Raw genomic sequence first — 19,076 nt, 5'->3', positions numbered from 1 at the left:
GTGTTTTGGGTGTGTGATTGTGTTTTGGGGGGAGTGTGTGTGTTTTGGGTGTGTGATTGTGTTTTGGGGGGAGTGTGTGTGTTTTGGGTGTGTGTGTGGGTTTGTTTTGAGGGGAGAAAGTGAGGACTGCAGATGCTGGAGATCAGAGCTGAAAATGTGTTGCTGGAAAAGCGCAGCAGGTCAGGCAGCATCCAAGGAGCAGGAGAATTGATGTTTCAGGCATGAGCCCTTTACCTTAAACGTCAACTCTCCTGCTCCTTGGATGCTGCCTGACCTGCTGCGCTTTTCCAGCAACACATTTTCAGCTCTGTTTGGAGGGGAGCCTTGTGGTTCACCTGACAGCCCCCTGAATGAGTTGACACCGAACCCAGGCTTAGCCTCTGGTGCCGAACTGAGAAGGTGCTACACTCTCTGAGGATGGCCTCCTCCATCCTGTGCTGTCCAATAAGAATCCTTTCTGTTCTCACAGGTGGCTGGGAGATACACCATGGCACTATTTCAAGGAGGAGCAAGGAATTTCTGCCCATCCCCTGGCCAAAATATATCTTTCAACCTAACTCCCCTCAGCAGTTTGTGTCCTTATGAACACATTGCTGATTGTGAATGTTGCTGTGTACAGACTTGCTGTCGATCTTCCCAGTTTAGATGTACATCATTGACTGTCAAGCACCTTGGAATAGACCAAAGTGCTGGAAGGTGCTATATAAATGCATTTTTTTTCTCCTTTCTGAACAAGTATTTTAGCAAAAAGGCCATGATTTGTTTTCACTTATTTTTTGCCGGTGGCCATTCATTAAGTTTTGACAACATCCAGATTGTCAGAATCAGCTGCTGAAACAGATGATTTGTCATTCACTGGTCACTGTTGTTTTCTGTTTGTAAACCAGCTTCTGAGTTTCCTAAAACAATTTGAGACATTTGGAGGATGTGAAAGATGCTATACAAATGCAAGACCTGTTTATCATGGTCACACCAGGATTGAGCCACTCTTCAAAAGTGATGCGGTGTTTTTGATGCAATGGCAGAGTGAAACCGGTACCAAGCCAATTTATTTCATCACTAAACAGTGAAGCAACCATTCAAAAAATCAAAATAATCCTTTCTATGCAATTTGAGAAGCTGAGTCCCAGCCCACAATCACCAACACTTCATCTCATTTACAACTTACATACTGATGTCAAATCAAACAAAATGAAAGATCCAATTTTCATTGTTAACTTTGAAGAAAGTTTCCAACAGAATATACATCATTAACCTCTTCAGTACCGAAATCAACCGTTCAGAAACTCTGGTCATCTGAAGAGTGTTCTGATAGAAACAAAACACTTGCAGAATTATTTTACTCATGGACTTGTGGACACATGGGAGACAGTGTTTTATTAAGTAAAATTATTTGAGAGAACACTGTTTTCGATGTTAATGAAATATTTATATCTAATGTATTTGTGCACTGGGGTTACGCAATCCAACATCACTTATCATGCAGAGAATTCCCAAACCCTGACTGGAGAGATAACACTTCAGTGAAATGTAAAAATGTACATCAATTCAAAAGAAACCCAAACATATAAACAGAAAGCAGGAATTTTCAGCATCGCTTCGCATGAGGTCCTCTGAAGATGTTACCTAGTAAGGTAACAAAACATCTGGAAATGAACCTTTCAGCTCAGCGAGCAAACCTCCATCCAAATTCAATTGTTTCAGCCAACTGTGCAATAATTATGTCCATTAACTTAATTCATAAATGAGCTTTCAGAAGACTGATTTGTTCACATGAATGCAAGTTGTGTTTTGGAATGGTTGAAAATGATCTCTTACCTCGATCAGTCACACCTCGGAGTGCTTCTGATGCGTATGTTTGTGGCAAGATTAAACTCACATACCTCAGGGGGTATGGGATACTTTCAAGGGGCCAAATGATTCCTGAAATTGCAACAACAACACAGTTTAGTGAAGTTAAACTTGGAATTGGATTGATCCCTATGATTCAGCCTTCATTGCCCTCAAACGGAGAGTACGCTGAAGACTGGGCCCTGCTGCCTGGGAGGGGCCCAGAGGGAGGTTTAATAAAAACATTCAAAATGGAATTGGAGGGGGATCACAAGAAGTCAGTCAGTTCAGGAACTTTACCATCTGCTTCACACTGAACGTGTTGTCAAACTTCCTGTTCAGTTTGTTGGAATTCCATTGGAGAAACGCATCCCGGGAAATGAGAAGTCATTGTGTGGCAGTGAGGATTATTTCGATTGCAAAGAGTTACACAACAGGAAAGTGAAATGGGAACATATCGGAACACTGTGCAAAACAGGAAGGTGTGGAGACTCTCCGGAAGAGACAACACTCAGACTTCAGACACAAGGTGATGACAGGTTGGTGAGGACACAGCTACACGGGTAAGGGAAGGTCACACAAAGTCTCCCACGAGGTGAATCAGGACAGACCCCATCCTCATTGAGGGTGGGACTGACAGACAGAAGTGTCTCTGGATAACAGCACATCACTATCACCATCCATTTCCTGGTTAAAAGCTGGAATTTTATCTTTGAATAAATGCCAAAACAGATTTGATTAGATGGCATCTTCTTACATTAGTCCATGTCCAGAACTGCCCCAAGTCCCATTCCCCTCTCACCCCTGAATAAAGGCCATCTCTGTGCTGGACTGGGCCACATGGCCGACTGATTGATTAACACCTTCACTTTAAAATACTCACCCCCCAGCCCCTACACCCCTCCCTATCCCTGTAACCCCCACCAGCCTCTACACCCCTCCCAATCCCTGTAACCCCCACCAGCCCCTACACCTATCCCAATCCCTGTAACCCCCTCCAGCCCCTACACCCCCTCCCTATCCCTGTAACCCCACCAGCCTCTACACCCCTCCCTATACCTGGAAACCCACCAGCTCCTACACCCCCTCCCTATCCCTGTAACCCCCACAAGCCTCTACACCCCTCCCAATCCCTGTAACCCCCACCAGCCCCTACACTCCTCCATATCCCTGTAACCCCCACCAGCCCCTACACCCCTCCCTATCCCTGTAACCCCACCAGCCTCTACACCCCTCCCTATCCCTGGAAACCCACCAGCTCCTACACCCCCTCCCTATCCCTGTAACCCCCACAAGCCTCTACACCCCTCCCAATCCCTGTAACCCCCACCAGCCCCTACACTCCTCCATATCCCTGTAACCCCCACCAGCCCCTACACCCCTCCCTATCCCTGTAACCCCCACCAGCCCCTACACTCCTCCATATCCCTGTAACCCCCACCAGCCCCTACATCCCTCCCTATCTCTGTAACCCCCTCCAGCCCCTACACCCCCTCCCTACCTCCGTCACCTCCTCCAACCCCTATACCCCTTCCCTATCTCTGTAACCCCCTCCAGCCCCTACACCCCCTCGCTATCTCTGTCACCCCCTCCGGCCCTTACACCCCCTCCCGATCTCTGTAACCCCCTCCAGCCCCGACACCCCCTCCCTATCTCTGTCACCCCCTCCAGCCCCTACATCCCCTCCCTATCTCTGTCACCCCCTCCAGCCCCTAGATCCCCTCCCTATCTCTGTAACCCTCTCCAGCCCCTACACCCCATCCCTATCTCTGTAACCCCCTCCAGCCCCTACACCCCATCCCTATCTCTGTAACCCCCTCCAGCACCTACACCCCCTCCCTATCTCTGTAACCCCCTCCAGCCCCTACAACCCCTCCCTATCTCTGTAACCCGATCCGGCCCCTACACCCCCTCCCTATCTCTGTAACCCCCTCCAGCCCCTACACCCCATCCCTATCTCTGTAACCCCCTCCAGCACCTACACCCCCTCCCTATCTCTGTAACCCCCTCCAGCCCCTACAACCCCTCCCTATCTCTGTAACCCGATCCGGCCCCTACACCCCCTCCCTATCTCTGTAACCCCCTCCAGCCCCTACACCCCCTCCCTATCTCTGTAACCCCCTCCAGCCCCTACACCCCCTCCCTATCTCTGTAACCCCCTCCAGCCCCTACACCCCCTCCCTATCTCTGTCACCCCTTCTGGCCCCTACACCCCTCCCTATCTCTGTAACCCCCTCCAGCCCCTACACCCCCTCCCTATCTCTGTTACCCCCTCCAGCCCCTACATCCCCTCCCTATCTCTGTAACCCCCACCAGCCCCTACACCCCTCCCTATCTCTGTAACCCCCTCCAGCCCTTACACCCCCTCCCTATCTCTGTAACCCCCTCCAGCCCCAACACCCCCTCCCTATCTCTGTCACCCCCTCCAGCCCCTACATCCCCTCCCTATCTCTGACACCCCCTCCAGCCCCTAGATCCCCTCCCTATCTCTGTAACCCTCTCCAGCCCCTACACCCCATCCCTATCTCTGTAACCCCCTCCAGCCCCTACACCCCATCCCTATCTCTGTAACCCCCTCCAGCCCCTACACCCCATCCCTATCTCTGACACCCCCTCCAGCCCCTACACCCCCCCCCCTATCTCTGTAACCCCCTCCAGCCCCTACAACCCCTCCCTATCTCTGTAACCCGATCTGGCCCCTACACCCCCTCCCTATCTCTGTAACCCCCTCCAGCCCCTACACCCCCTCCCTATCTCTGTAACCCCCTCCAGCCCCTACACCCCCTCCCTATCTCTGTCACCCCTTCTGGCCCCTACACCCCTCCCTATCTCTGTAACCCCCTCCAGCCCCTACACCCCCTCCCTATCTCTGTAACCCCCTCCAGCCCCTACATCCCCTCCCTATCTCTGTAACCCCCACCAGCCCCTACACCCCTCCCTATCTCTGTAACCCCCTCCAGCCCCGACACCCCCTCCCTATCTCTGTAACCCCCTCCAGCCCCGACACCCCCTCCCTATCTCTGTCACCCCCTCCAGCCCCTACATCCCCTCCCTATCTCTGACACCCCCTCCAGCCCCTAGATCCCCTCCCTATCTCTGTAACCCTCTCCAGCCCCTACACCCCCTCCCTATCTCTGTAACCCCCTCCAGCCCCTACACCCCATCCCTATCTCTGTAACCCCCTCCAGCCCCTACACCCCATCCCTATCTCTGACACCCCCTCCAGCCCCTACACCCCCCCCCCTATCTCTGTAACCCCCTCCAGCCCCTACAACCCCTCCCTATCTCTGTAACCCGATCCGGCCCCTACACCCCCTCCCTATCTCTGTAACCCCCTCCAGCCCCTACACCCCCTCCCTATCTCTGTAACCCCCTCCAGCCCCTACACCCCCTCCCTATCTCTGTCACCCCTTCCGGCCCCTACACCCCTCCCTATCTCTGTAACCCCCTCCAGCCCCTACACCCCCTCCCTATCTCTGTAACCCCCTCCAGCCCCTACACCCCCTCCCTATCTCTGTAACCCCCTTCAGCCCCTACACCCCCTCCCTATCTCTGTAACCCCCACCAGCCCCTACACCCCTCCCTATCCCTGGAAACCCACCAGCCCCTACACCCCCTCCCTATCTCTGTAACCCCCAACAGCCCCTACACCCCCTCCCAATCCCTGTAACCCCCACCAGCCCCTACACCCCCCTCCCTATCTCTGTAACCCCCTCCAGCCCCTACACCCCCTCCCTATCTCTGTAACCCCCTCCAGCCCCTACACCCCCTCCCTATCTCTGTAACCCCCTCCAGCCCTTACACCCCCTCCCTATCTCTGTAACCCCCTCCGGCCCCTACACCCCCTCCCTATCTCTGTAACCCCCTCCAGCCCTTACACCCCCTCCCTATCTCTGTAACCCCCTCCAGCCCCTACACCCCCTCCCTATCTCTGTAACCCCCTCCAGCCCCTACACCCCCTCCCTATCTCTGTAACCCCCTCCAGCCCCTACACCCCCTCCCTATCTCTGTTACCCCCTCCAGCCCCTCTGGGATGTCTCCAGTTCCAGCTTCCTGACCCCTCCCAGTTTGCCTAGGCCAAAGTGAGGATTGCAGATGCTGGAGATCAGAGTTGAGAGTGTGGTGCTGGAAAAGCGCAGGGGGTCAGGCAGCATCCGAGGAGCAGGAGAATCGACCTTTCGGGCTGGACTCCTTCATCATGAATGAGGCTGGGAGCCTCGGGGGTTGAGAGATAAATGGGAGGGGGATGGGGCTGGGGAGAAGGTAGCTGAGAGTGCAGTAGGTGGATGGAGGTGGGGGTGAAGGTGATAGGTCATAGGGTGGAACAGATAGTTGGGAAGGGAGATTGACAGGTGAGACAGGTCATGAGGGCGGTGCTGAGCTGGAAGGTTGGAACTGGGGTAAGGTGGGGGGAGGGGAAATGTTGAAGTTCACATTGATGCCCTGGGGTTGGAGTGTCCCGAGGCAGAAGATGAGGTGTTCTTCCTGCAGGCGTTGGGTGGTGAGGGAGCAGTGATGGAAGAGACCCAGGACCTGCATATCCTCAGCAGAGTGGGAGGGGGAGTTGAAATGTTCAGCCACGGGGCGGTGGAGTTGGTTGGTGCCCACCCTCCCCTCCCGGCACCTTCCCCTGCCACCGCAGGAATTGCAAAACCTGTGCCCACACCTCCTCCCTCACCTCCATCCAAGGCCCTAAAGGAGCCTTCCACATCCATCAAAGCTTTACCTGCACATCCACTAATACCATTTATTGTATCCGTTGCTCCCGATGCGGTCTCCTCTACATTGGGGAGACTGAACGCCTCCTAGCAGAGTGCTTTAGGGAACATCTCCGGGACACCCGCACCAATCAACCACACCGCCCCATGGCCCAATATTTCAACTCTCCCTCCCACTCTGCCGAGGACATGGAGGTCCTGGGCCTCCTTCACCGCCGCTCCCTCACCACCAGACGCCTGGAGGAAGGACACCTCATCTTCAGCCTCGGGACTCTTCAACCCCAGGGCATCAATGTGAACTTCACCAGTTTCCTCATTTCCCCTCCCCCACCTTATCCCAGTTCCAACCTTCCAGCTCAGCACCGCCCTCATGACCTGTCTCACCTGTCCATTTTCCTTCCCGCCTATCTGCTCCATCCCTCCTCTGCGACCCTTTCCTCCATCCACCTATCTCATTCTCAGCTACCTTCTCCCTAGCCCCACCCCTTCCCATTTATCTCTGCACCCCCTGAGGCTCCCAGCCTCATTCCGAAACGTCGATTTTCCTGCTCCTCGGACGCTGCCTGACCTGCTGTGCTTTTCCAGCACCACTCTAATCTTAGTCCTCCCAGATGGAGTTGCCCTCCTGTCAGTCACCTTGCTGTCAGGTTTGGGTCCTGTCCCTCTCCACATGCCAGCATTGTTTCTATTCTAAAGCTACTTCTTTGACCCAGGGTGGGGCATCTGCCCTGATATAACTCTTTTGTGACTTAATGTCAAATTCTGTTTCATGATTGCTCCATGGAACACCTTCATTTATTTCCTTACTCGAAAGGAGTGATTTAAATGCACGTCATTGTCCTGTTCCTCCTCACTTACCGCTCAGAACTATACACGGATAGAAGATCCCCAGTGAAACCTGGGCCGCTGACTGCTCATCATCGAAGGAAGCTGAGATGATGAGCCCCATGGCCATTCCAGTGATGCCCTGCATTAAGATTAGGATTACGATCACAAGCAAGGAACCTTCATTGGGAATCTGTGGAAGGACACATGGGGAAAATTCAATTTGTTCCAAGCAATTTCTATTTGCAAATCTCTTCCAAACCAAAGAGAATCAGGAAGTTTATATATAAACATCCATTCCATCCATCACTGACGCTCAGTGACAGCAGTACGTACTAACTGCAGGATGCACCACAGAAATTCACAAAACCCATAACTACTTCCATTGAGAGGGACAAGGGCAGCAGATAGATGGGAAAACCACCTCCTGCAAGTTTCCCTCCGAGCCACTCACCATCCTGACTTGGAAATATATCACCGTTCCTTCTCTGTCACTGGGTCAGAATCCTGGAATTTTCTCCTTAAGGGCATTGTGGGTCAACCCACAGCACATGGACTGCAGCGGTTCAGGAAGGCAGCTCACCCCCACCTTCTCAAGGGGGCAATTAGGGACTTGTGTAAATTGGCTTTTAATTTTTTCCATAAATTTGATTTAAATGATTGAATGATGTAAAACAGTATTCTGTATGAATGACGGTTTTGTGTTCAAAACTCCTCCAATCTTCAAGTGCAAATTGTAAATTAATTCCTATCGTGTGTTTGTTAAGCACTTTTGCAATGTGCCATCAAATTTCAATGGAGGACTTGATTAAACAAAGAAATTGTGCTTCAATCATCACTTGCTCCAAAATATGCCAAGTACAAATGTTATTTGTTGTTAATTTTGAAATAAAAACTGTATTTGTTGGAAAATAAACCAAAGAGCTGCAGATGCTGTAAATCAGAAACAAAATCCAAAGTTTCTGTTCAGATCAGAGGAAGGGTCACTGCACCCGAAACATTAACTCTGCTTTCTTGCCCCAGATGCTGCCAGACCTCCTGAATTCCTCCAGCACCTCGCGGTTTTAGTTTCTAGTCTGTTGCAGGTGTGCAGCATGAGTCACACCAGAACAAGAACTGATCTCGGTAAAGTCTGCACCAAAAAACAACAAGGTTTTCTCAGTGAGAGAACCGGTTTTGCAGAGCCATTTATGAGTGTTACATTCACCCAATGTTAAGCAATAAATTTATGGAGAACTGCAGAACGGTTGGAGGTGGCTTCAAGCCCAAAATTCAGAATCAGAGCCTTTCAGGAGGATCCAATCACTGGGAGGGTTATTCACCCGGACTGTCTGTGCTCACTGGTAAGTACTGATGGAGGAGAATCGACAGCCCTCACTCAGCTTCTCTCAATAGACCCTTGTGTATTTGCTAAGCATGAGTTACGTTGAGATTCTTGGTGGGTCTCTCACTGTGACTGAGTCAGTTCTCACTGTTTCTTACAGATAGTGCCTCATTAACTCCCTGCCCCAGCCCAGTGATGTCCCTCATGTCCGATTCTATCCTCACTTTACCACATGGTCTCCCTGGAACAACTCATCACTCACCTGAACCTTGTCAAACAGCCAGTATCCCTGGAGCCAGCACCATCTTTAAAAGCCCAATGTGTTCCTGGGACTGGCACTGTCACTCAGAGCTACCCCGCACCAAGTTGATATTTGCCCCGGTCATGGTAGATGGGGGGAGGTAGGTGCCCAGCTTTAGGGGCAGGCCCCCGGAGATCCTGCTGGACAGACAGCTGCTAAACATGGCTCTCTCCTTCCCCCAGGACCAGCAGAGGAGGCCCCAACACAACACCATGTCCAGCCAGGCCCAGGTCAGCACAGCTGCCTGAGGGAAGGCCGAGTCCCAGTCAGTGACCTCCTGCATTCGCCAGAGTAAGCAGCAGCTTCATCGCCCCTCTCTCTCTCTCTCTCGGATTCCTCACCTTCACTCTATCATCGCCTCTCTCTCTCACTCTGATTCCTCACCCTCACTCTATCATCGCCTCTCTCTCTCTAATTCCTCATCTTCACTCTATCATCGCCTCTCTCTCTGATTCCTCACCCTCACTCTATCATCGCCTCTCTCTCTCTGATTCCTCACCCTCACTCTATCATTGTCTCTCTCTCTCTCTCTGATTCCTCACCCTCACTCTATCATCACTTCTCTCTCTCTCTGATTCCTCACCGTCACTCTATCGCCTCTCTCTCTCTCTCTGATTCCTCACCTTCACTCTATCATCGCCTCTCTCTCTTTCTTTCTCTCTCTCTCTTTCCTCACCCTCACTCTATCATCGCCTCCCTCTCTCCCTCTCTCTCTCTCACTCAAATTCCTCACCCTCACCCTCACTCTATCATCAGGCCTCTCTCTCTTTCTTTTTCTCTCTTTCCCTCTCTGATTCCTCACCCTCACTCTATCATCACGCCTCTCTCTCTTTCTTTCTCTCTCTCTCTCTCTGATTCCTCACCCTCACTCTATCATCGCCTCTCTCTCTCTGATTCCTCACCCTCACTCTATCATCGCCTCTCTCTCTCTGATTCCTCACCCTCACTCTAACATCGCCTCTCTCTCTCTCTCTGATTCCTCACCCTCACTCTATCATCGCCTCTCTCTCTCTCTCTCTCTCTCTCTGATTCCTCACCCTCACTCTATCTCTGCCAATGGACCCATCAGCCACCAAGGAGACTGCTGTCTCACTCTCAATGTCACTCACCCTGACTGTGGGCACCATTAAAGGTGGGAGTGAATTACAGGAAATGTTGAACGGGAGGGGCTTTGATAGTGAATAATAGATTGAATGCATGATGACGGATATTCAGGAAACTCGGATGTGGAAATTGTTTGTGTAGAGATGAGAAAGACAAAGGGAAGATGTCACTTGTGGTGATACTTGTCATTTAACAAGTATCTGTGGGAGTGGGAATGGAAGTGGGAGTGGGAATGAGAGAGGGAATGGGATTGGGAGTGGGAGTGAGACTGGGAGTGGGACTGGGAATGGGATTGGGAATGAGAGTGGGATTGGGATGGGAGTGGGAATGAGAGTGGGATTGGGAATGGGATTGGGAGTGGGAATGGGAGTGGGAGTGAGAGTGAGACTGGGAGTGTGGGAGTGGAAGTGGGAGTGGGAGTGGAAATGGGAGTGAGACGGGAGTGGGAGTGAGAGTGGGATTGGGATTGGGAATGAGAGTGGGCCCTGGAACAGTAACCACACTATAGGGTGGAATATAAAGAAAGAAAGAGTGAGTTCATCAGAAAGGGATGGCAATGCTCAGGGAGTGATTGTAACGGACAGATAGACTGGGAATGTTCGAGGAGTAAGGGGAGTCTAGATGAGGAAGCCCAGCATCAGATTTGGAACGGACAGGTTAGACAGGCGCGGCCTGTATCTGCTCAGGTTTAACACAGTAAGTGATGACTTGATTGAAACATACAGGATCCAGAGGGGTTTCCTCCTGTGGGGAAATCGAGAACAAGAGGTCTATTTAAAAATCATGGTTCATCCATTTAGAACAGGGATGAGAATATGCTTCTCTCTGAGGGTCTCAAGTACATAGAATATAGAGAGTTCCAAATACAAGTCTTTCAAACTCTTTTCTCAGAGACAGTGAATATACAGTGCATGGATATTTTTTAAGGCAGAGATAGACAATTTCTTTCTTCACAGGACAGTCCCATCATCCTGGGAGCAGGTCCTGCTGAATGCTTGCTCCTGTCCCTCGATGACAATGTTATCCCAAACTAAGGGAGACCAAAACTCCAGGTGCAGTCTAACCAGGCTAATATTCCATGCAACTTCTTCCTCACATGTTGCCCCTTGTATATTAGCCTTCAGTGCCTTATTGACAAGGACATACAGGACACGTTGTAGTTCCCTGTTTTCTCTCACACCCCTTCTTAAATAATGTGAACTTCCAATCTGCAGGAATCATTTCAGGATCTGTGGAATTTTGGAAGACGATCACCAATGCATCAACTATCTCTAAAGCCATCTCCCTCAACACTCTGAGGTGTGGATCATCAGGGCCCAGGGACTTACCGACCTTTGATCTCATTAATTTCTCCAACGTTACCTTCTTACCTCCAATAACTTCGCAGGTCTCCCGAGTATACAGCGTGAAAACAGACCCTTCGGTCCAACTTGTCCACACTGACCAGATATCCTACACTAATCTAATCCCATTTGCCAGCACCTGGCCCATATCCCTCCAAACCCTTCCTACTCATGTACCCATCCAGATGTCTCTTAAATGCTATAACTGTACTAGCCTTTACCACTTCCTCTGGCAGCTCATTCCATACACATACCACCCTCTGCATGAAAACGTTGCCCCTTGGGTCCCTTTCATATCTTTCCCCTCTCATCTTAAACCTATGCCCTCTAGTTCTGGTCTCCCCTACCCCAGGGAAAAGACCTTGTCTATTTACACCCCTCATGATTGTATAAATCGCTATAAAGTCACCCCTCAGCCTCCGACGCTCCAGGAAAACAGCCCCAGTCTATTCAGCCTCTCCTTATAGATCAAACCCTCCAGCCTGGCAACATCCTTGTAAATATTTTCTTAACCCTTTTAAGTTTTACAACATCTTTTCTCAAGCAAGGAGACCAGGATTGAATGCAGTATTCCAAAAGTGGGAGAAAGTAAGGACTGCAGATGCTGGAGATCAGAGTTAAAAAGTGTGGCCCTGACAAAGCACAGCAGTTCAGGCAGCATCCGAGGAGCAGAAGGGTCGACATTTCGGGCATAAACCCTCCATCAGGAACCTGCTGTGCTTTTCCAGCACCACACCTTTTGACTCTGTATTCCAAAAGTGGCCTAACCAATGTCCTGTACAGCCGCTTGGAAGTCTAATTCCAGGAGATTTCTTGTAGCTTTCTCTGTGAAATCGAACACATTTCTGCATTCCCCATTTATAAATTCCCTTGGCTCTGCCTTTGTGGAGACACATTAGAGATGCACTTAGCTGCAGGCTATAAATTAACTGCTAGACCACAACATTTATCTCAATAGAACTTGACTAAGCTGCAGGCTGTTCAGTTGTGGGCAGACTCTTCAACAATGTTCTATTTAACGATTTCAAAAGAAAAGCCGAGAACTGACCTTGAAAACCAGGAATGTAAAGATGAGTAACAATGTTATCTGAATAATCATCGTTAGGAGATGGGACAAAGTGTGAGCCAGTATCAGTTCCAGGGAACTCACACCTGAATAAAAAAAACACAACAAATAAGGAAACTACAAACAAAATTCACTCACAAAAGCAAAATTGATCCGAGTTTTGTTAAAATGATATGATCATATGTGGAATAATACACACAATTTTACTTCACCTTTTTTAAAACTTAGAACTCTAATATTTGTATCTGCTTTTATCTATGTCAGGAATTCTGCCTCGTGTTCCTGTACACAAAGTTGTAAGTCACATGACACCACATTATAGTGCAAAGGGTTTGTGTGAAATCACAAGCTTTCAGAGCACTAACTTGTAAAAACTTGTGATTTCACATAAATCTGTTGGACGATAAACTGGTGTCATGTGACTTCATCTCCACAGTATGTTCCTGTCTACAGCCACTGGGTTAACTGGTGTCAAAGGAAATCCAAGGAAAAGATTGGGAAAAGACAGAGTTGTTTTCATGATTTCCCCAAACTGTAAATCCGGATTATTTAACACAATGGGATCTGTAGATGTTGTTGAAGGTAATGGTTCTGAAGAGGTTAATGTTAGTGTTGTCTCTGCTTCAACCATTCTACAAAGTCAAACAGTCATAGAAATGTACAGCAAGAAAACAGACCCTTCGGTCCAACCCGTCCATGCCGACCAGATATCCCAACCCAATCTAGTCCCACCTGTCAGCACCTGGCAAATATCCCCCCAAAGCCTTCCTATTCATATACACATCCAAATGCTTCTTAAATCTTGCAATTGTACCAGCCTGCACCACTTCCTCTGGCAGCTCATTCCATACACGTACCACCCTCTGCGTGAAAAAGTTGCCCCTCAGGTCTCTTTTATATCTTTCCCCTCTCACCCTAAACCTATGCCCTCTAGTTCTGGACTCCCCCAACCCAGGGAAAAGACTTTATCTATTTACCCTATCCATGCCCCTCATGATTTTATAAACCTCTATAAGGTCACCCCTCAGCCTCCGACACTCCAGGGAAAACAGCCCCAGCCTGTTCAGCCTCTCCCTATAGCTCAGATCCTCCAACCCTGGCAACATCCTTGTAAATCTTTTCTGAACCCTTTCAAGTTTCCCAACATCTTTCCGATAGGAAGGAGACCAGAATTGCACGCAATATTCCAACAGTGGCCTAACCAATGTCCTGTACAGCCACAACATGACCTCCCAACTCCTGTACTCAATACTCTGACCAATAAAGGAAAGCATACCAAATGCCTTCTTCACTATCCTATCTACCTGCTACTCCACTTTCAAGGAGCTATGAACCTGCAGTCCAAGGTCTCTTTGTTCAGCAACACTCCCTAGGGCCTTACCATTAAGTGTATAAATCCTGCTAAGATTTGCTTTCCCAAATGCAGCACCTTGCATTTACCTGAATTAAACTCCATCTGCCACTTCTCAGCCCATTGGCCCATCTGGTCCAGATCCTGTTGTAATCTGAGGTAACCCTCTTCGCTGTCCACTACACCTCCAATTTTGGTGTCATCTGCAAACTTACTAATTGTACCTCTTATGCTCACATCCAAATCATTTATGTAAATGATAAAAAGTAGAGAACCCAGCACCGATCCTTGTGGCACTCCACTGGTCATAGGCCTCCAGTCTGAAAAACAACCCTCCACCATTACCCTCTGTCTTCTACCTTTGAGCCAGTTCTGTATCCAAATGGCTAGTTCTCCCTATACTCTGTGAGATCTAACCTTGTTAACCAGTCTCCCATGGGGAACCTTGTCGAACTCCTCACTGAAGTCCATGTAGATCACATCTACTGCTCTGCCCTCATCAATCCTCTTTGTTACTTCTTCAAAAAACTCAATCAAGTTTATGAAATGTATCTGCCCCTCCTCCTTAAATTGCTATTGTTGCCTGACCCAGAGTCATTGTATTTATTGCTATCAGGCAATAGACTTTCTTGTTGTCTGAGGCAGAGCCCCCTCTGTCGTTAATCTAAGATCATGTATCACCCACCACTCATCACTAGATAGGTCCCAGACACAGAAAAGTCACAGCAGGATTGTGAGCAATCTGAAACAGCCCGTACCTATGCCACGTACTGAGAGAGGGGACAATCCCCATGGGGTGTGGGTGCCACATACTGAGAGAGGGGACAATCCCCACAGGGTGTGAGTGCCACATACTGAGAGAGGGGACAATCCCCACGGGGTGTGGGTGCTATGTACTGAGAGAGGGGACAATCCCCACGGGGTGTGGGTGCTATGTACTGAGAGAGGGGACAATCCCCACGGGGTGTGGGTGTCATGTACTGAGAGAGGGGACAATCCCCATGGGGTGTGGGTGCCACATACTGAGAGAGGGGACAATCCCCATGGGGTGTGGGTGTCACATACTGAGAGAGGGGACAATCCCCACGGGGTGTGGGTGCTATGTACTGAGAGAGGGGACAATCCCCACGGGGTGTGGGTGCTATGTACTGAGAGAGGGGACAATCCCCACGGGGTGTGGGTGCCAGGGCCCTGGGGAAATGGCACACGGGACACAAGCTGAGTTGAACAGATTTTTGTGACCGACACATCTGTGATGTTGATCCTTTCTGTTGCTCAGTTGCGAGAGTGGGCTGATTTAATTTCAGGATGATATTTTGAATGAGGATGATGTACTGTGAAGTCCCTAAACTCTTGTCCTTTTTTATTTCTTTGATCTTCCACAGGATGTCGGTGTCATGAGTGAGCCCCAGTAGATGTTACCCATCCCGGACTGGCGGTAACCCACTGAGTGCCCTTGCTCAGCCATTTCCCAGGGCAGTTAGAAATCAGCCACAATGCTGTAGGTCTGGGGTTACATGCAGGCCAGGCTGGGTAAGGATAGGAGACTCCCTTCCCTAAGAGATATGGGTGAAACATGTGGCTTTTTCTGACAATTTTGTTGCAAGTTTCCTGGGTCTCTGGTTCACTTCTCCAGCTACACTGCCGTCTCCCCCAGTGGGAATATCTTCATTAGTGTACAGCCCACTCCACCGTTGCCCACAGCAACAGAATGAACATCACAGGATTTATTCAGGAACATGACTGTGAGAAGAAAGGACAGCACAGTCAATGGGAAGCTGCTCTGTAATAGCGAGGGGTGGAGCAATACACCAGCAGGACAGACCTGACCACTGCTGGGTATTCACAATTATGGAGGGATTCACAAACAGGGCTTTTACTTCCTTTAGAGTTAAATGTAATTTGCTGCAATGATCATGTTCCACTAACCTGCAGCCCAGCTCCTGTCCAGTAAACCCTCCCTCTTTTCGATCACAAACGAGAGAGCAGTCAAACCCAGAGCCAAGAAAAAAGTGATGCTGCGAAGATTTTCAGAAGTGCATTGTTAGAGCGCCCTTCTTGATTTTGACAGACAAAATGGTCAACATTGCTTTAAAAAGGGACACTGGTCCCAAAATGTTAACTCCGCTTTCTCTCCACAGATGCTGCCAGACCCACCGAGCTTTTCCAGCACTTTCTGGTTTTGTTTCTGATTTCCAGCATCTGCAGCTCTTGGTTTTTATTGTTTGGAAACATTCCGATCGGGTGAAACCTGAGGTTTGACAGCAGCAAAGGGGGATTATCCAAAGATCTGGTGACAGGGGGATCACAGGGGGATCACAGACAGGGGGATCACAGGGGGATCACAGGAGGATCACAGGGAGATCACAGGGGGATCACAGGGGGATCACCGGGGAATCACAGGGGGATCACAGGGAGATCACAGGGAGATCACAGGGGGATCACAGGGGGATCACCGGGGAATCACAGGGGGATCACAGGGAGATCACAGGGGGATCACAGGGGGATCACAGGGAGATCACAGGGGGATCACAGACAGGGGGATCACAGACAGGGGGATCACAGGGAGATCACAGACAGGGGGATCACAGGGGGATCACCGGGGAATCACAGGGGGATCACAGGGAGATCACAGGGAGATCACAGGGGGATCACAGGGGGATCACCGGGGAATCACAGGGGGATCACAGGGAGATCACAGGGGGATCACAGGGGGATCACAGGGAGATCACAGGGGGATCACAGACAGGGGGATCACAGACAGGGGGATCACAGGGAGATCACAGACAGGGGGATCACAGGGGATCACAGGGGGAATCACAGGGGGATCACAGGGGGATCACAGACAAGGGGATCACAGGGGGATCACAGACAGGGGGATCACAGGGGGATCACAGGGAGATCACAGGGGGAATCACAGGGGGATCACAGGGGGAATCTCAGGCAGATCACAGGTGGATCACAGGGGGAATCACAGGGGGATCACAGACAGGGGGATCACAGGGGGATCACACAGATCACAGGGAGATCACAGGGAGATCACAGGGGGATCACAGGGAGATCACAGGGGGATCACAGGGGGATCACAGACAGGGGGATCACAGGAGGATCACAGGGGGATCACAGACAGGGGGATCACAGGGAGATCACAGGGGGATCACAGACAGGGAGATCACAGGGGGATCACAGGGAGATCACAGGGAGATCACAGGGGGATCACAGACAGGGAGATCATGGGGGGATCACAGGGTGATACAGGGGGGATCAGTGACAGGGAGGTCACAGGGAGATCACGGGGGGATCATGGGGGATCACAGGGGGATCACAGACAGGGAGATCACAGGGGAACCACAGGGGGATCACAGGGGGAATCACAGGGGGATCACAAGGGGATCACGGGGAGATCATGGGGGCTCACAGGGGGATCACAGGGGAGATCATGGGGGGATCACGGGGAGATCACAGAGGGGTTCGCAGGGGGATCACAGGAGTATTACGGGGGATCACAGGGGCATCACAGGGGAACCACAGGGGGATCACAAGGGGACTCACGGGGGATCACAAGGGGATCATGGGGAGATCACAGGGAGATCATGGGGGTGATCACAGGGGGATCACAGGGAGATCGAGGGGGATCACAGACAGGGAGGTCACAGGGGGATCAGTGACGGGGGATCGCAGGGAGATCGCAGAGGGATCATGGGGGGATCATGGACGAATCACGGGGAGATCACAGGGGAATCACAGGGAGACCACAGGGGGATCACAGGGGGATCACAGGGAGACGACAGGGGGATCACAGGGAGATCACAGGGGGAGCACAGGGAGATCACAGGGAGATCACAGGGGGAGCACAGGGGGATCACAGGGGGATCAGCGACTGGGGGATCATGGGGGGATCACGGGGGAATCACAGGGAGATCACAAGGGGATCACAGGGGGAGCACAGGGGGATGTGTGACAGGGGATCACAGGGGGATCACAGGGAGATCACGGGGGATCACAGGGGGAGCATAGGAGGAGCACAGAGGGAGCACAGTGGGATCACGGGGATCACAGGGGGATCACAGGGATCACAGGGGGATCACAGGGAGACACGGGGGATCACAGGGGGATCACAGGGGGATCAGAGATGGATATTGAAGGGGTATTGGTAATGGGATATCTGGGGTATGTCAGTTTCAGAAACTGCAAATCCATAAAATATCAAAAATCAGGAAATGACAACGCAGAAGCGAGATTGTAATCTCTTCCCAAATACAACACCCTTGTTCTGGAGTGAGGTATTCAGGTCGTAAACTGATTCAGTCAGCTACTAGATCACGGAAATTATTATTTATTAATTGATTGAATTCATACCCTATTGATTTATTGTGAGGTTATGAAAAGTTGTTGACTGTCAGAGTGTCAGACAGGGTGGGAATATTCAATTGTTCTTTTGCAGAAATGTAACTTTCGTTGTAAATTGGGTTCTATTAACAAGATCTATTTTATACTTCACCTTAAGATCGTCCCAGGAACTATAAATGTTGTAAAATCAGGATGTTTATTCCCACAGATTGGCTCTTCAAACTACAACAAAACAATGTAGTTATTAATAACATATTTATTTATCAATCACTCATTACCTCACGACCTCATATTGAACTCTGAGCTTCAAATCCAATGTGCTTTACAAGTGCCCAAATAATTAACTCATTTTCCTAACATCAGAAAAAACCTTTCTGTCTCCAACAAAGATCTTCTCGTATTGTGGTAAGCACAGTGCTGCGAGGGATTGTAAAGGGATTATTTACACACTAGGTTTAGTCTCTGTGTCAGAAATCCGAATGTGGCTAATACGGTAGCCCTCCCTGAGTTGTTGACAGGAATAAGATAGAGAACGCTGGAGTGTCTGTAACTGAGCTGAAGGCCTGTGCTGACTGTGGATTTAAACTGCACCACATTCATGGAACCACCAAGAATGAAAGAGAGACCAAACGATCTGTAAAGACAGAAAACTAACCACTGGTAAGGACTGAATTATAACCACCAGTAAGGACCGTGTAATTATTGTCAGTTAAGATCGAGTTATAACCATCAGTAAGAGCAGAGTAATAACTCCCCATACAGACAGACTAAAATCACCAGTAAAGGCAGAGCACCTCTTGACCTCAGGACATCTTCTGACCTTGGGACATCATGTTCTAGGAACAGGGCAGGAGAGAAGCTGAG

At 50.1% G+C, this 19,076-nt stretch overlaps 1 protein-coding gene across 1 annotated transcript in view; it reads right to left on the bottom strand.

Annotated features, from left to right (window-relative positions):
* The window catches only part of abch1 (ATP-binding cassette, sub-family H, member 1), a 98,489-nt gene that overhangs the window by 20,771 nt on the left and 58,642 nt on the right, over positions 1-19,076 (bottom strand). Inside the window, exons 15-19 of the mRNA XM_060831108.1 lie at positions 18,364-18,434; positions 15,792-15,880; positions 12,494-12,597; positions 7,407-7,566; positions 1,819-1,923 (exon numbers count right to left, since the gene is read on the bottom strand). Coding sequence (XP_060687091.1) covers positions 1,819-1,923; positions 7,407-7,566; positions 12,494-12,597; positions 15,792-15,880; positions 18,364-18,434 — 529 coding nt within the window. The remainder of the gene's footprint in view (positions 1-1,818; positions 1,924-7,406; positions 7,567-12,493; positions 12,598-15,791; positions 15,881-18,363; positions 18,435-19,076) is intronic.

The sequence above is a fragment of the Hemiscyllium ocellatum genome, chromosome 10, assembly GCF_020745735.1.
Source record: "Hemiscyllium ocellatum isolate sHemOce1 chromosome 10, sHemOce1.pat.X.cur, whole genome shotgun sequence".
Lineage (NCBI taxonomy): Eukaryota > Metazoa > Chordata > Chondrichthyes > Orectolobiformes > Hemiscylliidae > Hemiscyllium > Hemiscyllium ocellatum.
The sequence above is the reverse complement of the archived record's forward strand: the minus strand, read 5'-3'. Positions and strand labels throughout refer to the sequence as shown.